The sequence below is a fragment of the Myotis davidii genome, unplaced genomic scaffold (assembly GCF_000327345.1).
Source record: "Myotis davidii unplaced genomic scaffold, ASM32734v1 scaffold1031, whole genome shotgun sequence".
Classification (NCBI taxonomy): domain Eukaryota; kingdom Metazoa; phylum Chordata; class Mammalia; order Chiroptera; family Vespertilionidae; genus Myotis; species Myotis davidii.
The window spans coordinates 1,064,775-1,071,403 of record NW_006283442.1 but is presented as its reverse complement, the minus strand read 5'-3'; the positions used below and the strand labels follow the sequence as shown (position 1 = coordinate 1,071,403).

The window sequence follows — 6,629 nt, the reverse complement described above, 5'->3', positions numbered from 1 at the left end:
AGTTCATCCCTTGCCCAAGCAGCAGGGGCTCAGCGGCTGCTCAGCGTGGCTCTGGCCAGCCTATGAAATCTCAGTATTGGAACCTTTAGCCTTGGCCATGAATTAGTCATCATGTCCTTGGGGATTGAGTAACCTTTTATCAAGAAATTCAGGAATGAAAGAGAAATCTAGGTCAAGCACAGAAGAAACAATAAAGAAATAAGAAGTTAACTGAGTAAGGACCTGTTTTATTTGGGATTAAGAAACAGTAACTCGCGAGTCATTTGCAGCCTGTGTCCTGTGCCCCAGCATGTCAGGCTGTGAGACGGCAGCCGCTTCCTGAGGTCTCTGCATTTGCGTTGATTGTATTGATCTGCTCAAGGCAGTGATGATTGTCGGTTCCCAATATGTCACCTGGAGGGTCCTGTACTCGGACTGTCAGGCTGGCTGCCCTGGAAGTCCACACCGTCCTCACCTCCAATGAGTGACCACAGCTTCCACAGTAGAAACCTTGCATGAGTTCAGATGGAGGCTTAGCTGGTGTAAAGGACCCCACATAATGGTAGCTCAGCTAAGAGCGTATTTCTCTCTCGTGTCAAAGATGGGTTAGCGGGACAGATCTGGTCTGTGGCGCCATTAGATATCAGGGTTTTTCTATCTCCTTTGAGGAGTTCAAGATGGCTCAGCGCCCCATGCTCACTTCAGCCATGGGAAGCGGGGAGGGGCAAGGGAGGACACACGGTTTCCATTTAAGGACCAAAAGTAGCACACATTCCCTCTGCTGGCTTCTCACTGGCCAAAATCTAGTTTCATAGTAATATCCACGCTGCAGCCCTCACCAGAAGCATTGACAAGGATTAGATTTCATAGCCAGTCACCTCCCCAACTGACCTAACACAGTTAGAACCAAGACAACCTTCTTTCCTTCCTTCTTTCCTCTCTCCCTCCATACCTCCCTCCATTCCTTCCTTCCACTCATTCATTTATTCATTATATCATTCAACAAGTATTTGACTGTGATATACTGAAAAAAGAAAGGGAAAGATGCAGTCGCTATCTTAAAAAAGCTATAACCTCATTTGGTACTGGATAAGAACCCTGGTCTGGATGCAGTGGAAAGGACATACAGACGGGTGGAGGTGGCAGTGATCCAGATGAGAGGGGGAGGGAGAGGGAGAGAGGGGAGAATGGGGTTGGACCGTGATCCTAGCTCTAATGCATTTTGGAGAGACAACAGACAATAAAATTCAAGTATAGGAACTGGCTGAACTCATGAAATAGGATCCAAACCATGGCTTTGTGAGGGCACAAATGTAATTGTTTTATTTTTTTAAAAGTAACACATTAATACAAATTCTACCGCATGCCTTGTGCAAACCCTTCTGTTCCTTTTATTAGAGATAGTGCCGCGACTTATTTCACTGCTCATTTGGGAGCTAAGTATTTCAATTATTCAAAACCAATTGCTGAAGGTTGGCTACAGGGTAGGCATGAGGTAGAAGCAAGCTATCTGTGATCTCTGCCTGTATGAAGTATGCCAAAACTAGTGAAAAAATTGGAGAAGAGTAAAAGTTTGCTTTATCTTAGCTCTTCTCTAGCTGAAGAACAAAACGGAGTTTATCACAAGTTGACACCTTTACTATCTTGTAAGCTTTTAATTACTGGCACAATTGTAACACATTTTTAAAAAATTAAAAAGTAAAAAATACAGACCCCTTAATAGAGTTTGACCTGTGCAATTTAGATTTGAGTCACTTCTGAGTTAAACAAAAAAGGCTGGTGTAGATTATTTATGGAATTTGGCTCCAAGAAAACAACTCAATTTCCTGAATGGCATTTGTCTGTGACTTCAAAGGGAAACATCTGTATTTCCTTCCCCCAAAATACTCTACTTGCCTCAAGTCCTGTGACATTCAGAGGCCTCCATAAAATGGTGATATAATTTTTTTGCATGACAGTCAATCTGGTTTTAATATATATATATACCTAGAAATATGTGTATAGACACTGTAAAAACAGCATTTTTTCTAAACGAAGAAAAAACCATCCTACCGTTCCAGAACTACCATGGTCAATTGGGTCTATTTGCTCCTAGCTTTTGTCAATTTGCATAATTACAGAGGTGCATTCATCATGTGCATGGCATTTTAGTTTACTTTTTAAAAATTCAACTCAGCACAACCGATACATTTTACATATTTCTACATGACCTTCATAATCATTTCAGTGGTTACATAATATTCTACTATCTAAACTACTTATTGTTACACACTGTGTAGTATGCACGTCTTCACAATTACAGGTAACGCTGGGGTTAATATCTATGGCACATAAACTTTGGGGTATTGAGAAGAATTTGGGGGATGAGATTACTGGGCTTAGATATGGATGTCCTTTCTCTTTAACTTTCTAAAGGGCTGTGTATACTTCCTTCAGCAGCGGTTCTGGCTTCTAACCAGTTGCACTAGCCTTATGTTATTATTTTTTTATATCTGAAGTTATCTACCATAACATATTCATTCCACTCAATACATATTTATTCATCCTACTATTCCAGGCTTAACACTGAGCACTGGGACTACAAGAATGAGGAAAATACAGTCAGGTGGGAGCCAGGTTGTTCGTTATACAATTACCTAAACAAATGTAGCCCCTCTATCCTGGTGCCATAAAAGAGAGGGACAGGGAACTCTGTGCCCCTTCTAGGGGAGATTGACCTGGTCAGGTGGGCCCTATGCATCCCAAGGGTTCACACTGCTGGGGGCTTGCCAGTGTTGTTCTCTTTGTCTAGAACATTCCTTCAAATCTCAGCCCCTGCCTCACCAACCAGCACTGTCGTAGCTTCTGGTAAGGTTGGAAAGCAAATCAATAGCTTAGAGGGGTGATTTGAAAGTGTACTTCTCACACTGTGTGCCCTCGTGTGTGTGAGCATGCACCCCCGTTAAAACCAAACCTTGACTCAAAGGAGACATCTAATTGTAGTAGGGCCACTTAGAACACTTCAATATTTTTAAATTAAATTTTTGTTGTGTAAAATACACATAAAACCATTTTAATCTCTTTTAAGAGTTCGGTTCATGGTGTTAGAGACACTGACATTGTTGTGCAGCAGCATAATGCTTCCGGGTTTCTCCATGTGCAGCAGGGTCAGAGTTTCCTTCCTCTTTAAGGCTGAGTCACATTCCACAGCGTGGATAGGCCAGATTTCGTCCATACGTTTATTGGGTTGCTTCCACCTTTTGACTACCGTGAGTGATGCAACTGTGAACATGGGCGGAGAACCAGCCGCTGGAGACCCCGCTTTCAGTGCTTGTGCATATATACCCAGAAGGGGGATTGCCGAGTCAAATGCTACCTCTGGTTGGCTGTACTGTTTATAATGTGCTTTCATGTGCATGGTGACCAAATCTGGTTTTTGCAGCAGCTCTCTGAGGTACGTAGGCATTAACATCTTCTGCGGCTCTGAAAAGTGGTTTCCCAAAGTGATGTGGTAAAGGGAAGTGCCCTGACTTGGGACCTGGCTTTCTCCTGAATTGCTCACCATTAAAAGTGGTGCCAATCACATGTGTCCCTTCCAAGGACAATGTCTTTCTGGTTGTAAGCAGCTTGGTCTGCTACCAGCTTCTACCCTGACCCACCCTGACCATCTGTGCGGGCCTCACCAGGGGTGAGGAGCAGAGGCTGTGCCATGGTCCCCGGGACAATGGTTCCCCCTTTTGATCTGTGCTTCCCTCTTTCAGTTCAGCTCTGTCACCTGGACCATGAGGATCTGGTGGCTCCTGCTTGCCACTGGAGTCTGCACAGGGAACGTGAACTCACAGAACACGTGCAGGCAAGGGCACCCTGGTGTCCCTGGGAATCCTGGTCACAATGGTTTGCCTGGAAGAGATGGACGAGATGGAGCAAAGGGTGACAAAGGGGATGCAGGTACTTACCACCTGGTGGCTGTTAGCTGCTGTTCCATTTATCCCTTCATTTCTTTTCCCTCATTCATTCGTTCATCACCTTGCGGTCATCACCTGCTCCTCACTCACCCATCGCTCAGCACACACTCACCGAAAGCGGCTCCACACCAGATTCTGGGCCAAATGCCTGGGTGTTTGGACAACAGTGACAGGAACTCCTTCCTCATGGACTTTCTCATCCAGTGGGGAAACCGGTTGTTAACCATCATCTCTGCTATTACAGACCATCTTCAGGAGAATATAATGTCATAGATCTTCCTGCCTCAGGCGACAGGACAGGTATGAGAGATCTTGGGCACATGGGGCTATAGAGAGACCCAATTGCTAAGTTTGTTTTTTTTCTTTATTGATTAGGTATACATATGTGCCCTTATCCCCCCTTTGCACCCCTCCCCAACCCCTCGCTCATGCCCTCACTCCCCTAGTGTCTGTGTCCATTGGTTAGGCTTATATGCATGCATACAACTTCTTTGGTTGATCTCTCCCCCTTACCCCCACCCTCCCCTACCTTCCCTCTGAGGTTTGATGGTCTGATCGATGCTTCTCTGTCTCTGAATCTGTTTTTGTTCATCAGTTTATGTTGTTCATTATATTCCACAAATGAGTGAGATCATGTGATATTTATCTTTCTCTGACTGGCTTATTTCACTTAGCATAATGCTCTCCAGGTCCATCCATGCTGTTGCAAATAGTAGGAGTTCCTTCCTTTTCACAGTAGTATAGTATTCCATTGTGTACAGGTACCATAGGTTTTTAATCCACTCATCTGCTATGGGCACTTAGGCTGTTTCCAAATCTTAGCTATTGTAAATTGTGCTGCTATGAACATAGGGGTGCATATATCCTTTCTGATTGGTGTTTCTAGTTTGTTGGGATATATTCCTAGAAGTGGGATCACTGGGTCAAATGGGAGTTCCATTTTTAACTTTTTGAGGAAACACCATACTGTTCTCCATAGTGGCTGCATTCCCACCAGCAGTGCACGAGGGTTCCCTTTTCTCTGCATCCTTGCCAGCACTTGTCATTTGTTGATTTGTTGATGATAGCCGCTCTGACAGGTGTGAGATGGTACCTCATTGTCATTTTGATTTGCATCTCTCAGATGACTAGTGAGTTTGAGCATGTTAAAGTTTTTGCCAGAGAGCATCCAGCTGCAATGCAGGTGGGAGTTAAGGCCTCCTAGCCATGCTGCAAGGCAGAGAACTGTAGAGAATACAAAAGTGGACACTAACCTGAAGCCATACAGCCGCTACTCGCTACTCGGGGATTTCTGCTTATGCTGGGACCTGCCCTAGGGCTTGTACACTTGGGGACAGGATCCAGCCCCAGGAAAGGAGATTTGCAAAAGCCAGGATGTGTGAGTGGTTATCATAGTGCCAACAGATAGGCTCGGTTTTGAATGGGGTTCTTGAGCCCTGGTTTGACCATTACCAGAATGATCCACCTGGGTCCAGGAAGAAAACATCAAAAATTCTATTGACATTTTAAAAGATGAATATAGGTGAAGAAAAACATGAGTTTTTAAAATATTTGATACTGGCACACCTCATTGTATTGTGCTTCCCAGATGTTTTTAACAAATTGAAAGCAATACCTTTCCCCAGCAAAATTGCACCTCGCTTTATTTTGATCCCAGCTTTATTGCAGTGGCTGGAACTGAACGCAAGATCTCTGAGGGATGTCTGCATATGCATTGGCATGGGTGGCCGCACTTGGTCCATTTGCAGATGGACATGTGTCACTTGAGAACTGAAGTTGTCCTGTGGGAAGAGTGGGAGTCCCACAGTGCAAACAGGTTGGCGGGGGCCTCAGGCAGCCATCAGCGGCTCGCGGTGCGCCCTGGGCAGGGATTTTCCAATTATACTATGGGCCTAAATCACTCCTGCCAAGAAGCTGAAGGTGGATGGTGGGCTTGATGATACAGGCTTTACAGACTCTCCTGCAAATAGCAGAGCTGCCACTTCTGTTCTGCGTGTGAGCTCGGCAACAATGAACTGGTTAGAGGTCAGGTCTGACAAGAAGTCTGTAAAAACCTAGACATTATTAAGACTTAGGGCACATGAATTTACGTTTACATACATTAAGGCGAACCTCATCCTAACTGTAAATTGTACCATGAGATACCCATGAGTTATTAACAGCAAGAACCCCAGTTAATAGGATAGGACTCTGTGTGGAATGTAAGCACAAACCCTTCTCATTTTTCTCAGCAATACATTTTGTATTAGAAAAACTTCTCCAAACTTAATGATAAACATTTAGAAGCCTCTTCTGATACTCATTAATCATATCAGAGGATTATGTTTTCCTCTGTCCATTTTAAAAATGATTGAAATAATACTTAGCAGGTAATTTCAGGATGAAGTAAAAGTAATTCTTCGCCAACAAAGGCTGTTTTGGAATATATTTTAAAAACCTTTGTTAAAGTTTGGTAAAACAAGGAGAACAGTTGCTTAGTACAGGAAGTCTGTGGGATACTCATTAATCATATCAGAGGATTATGTTTTCCTCTGTCCATTTTAAAAATGATTGAAATAATACTTAGCAGGTAATTTCAGGATGAAGTAAAAGTAATTCTTCGCCAACAAAGGCTGTTTTGGAATATATTTTAAAAACCTTTGTTAAAGTTTGGTAAAACAAGGAGAACAGTTGCTTAGTACAGGAAGTCTGTGGGACAGATGAATG

The 6,629-nt window shown here is 43.6% G+C and overlaps 1 protein-coding gene across 1 annotated transcript in view; it reads left to right on the top strand.

Moving 5' to 3' along the window:
• C1QTNF9 (C1q and tumor necrosis factor related protein 9) overlaps positions 1–6,629 on the top strand; it is a 25,681-nt gene that overhangs the window by 536 nt on the left and 18,516 nt on the right. Inside the window, exon 2 of the mRNA XM_006753684.2 lies at positions 3,720–3,906. Within this exon, the coding sequence (XP_006753747.1) occupies positions 3,741–3,906 (166 nt within the window). The 5' untranslated portion in view covers positions 3,720–3,740. The remainder of the gene's footprint in view (positions 1–3,719; positions 3,907–6,629) is intronic.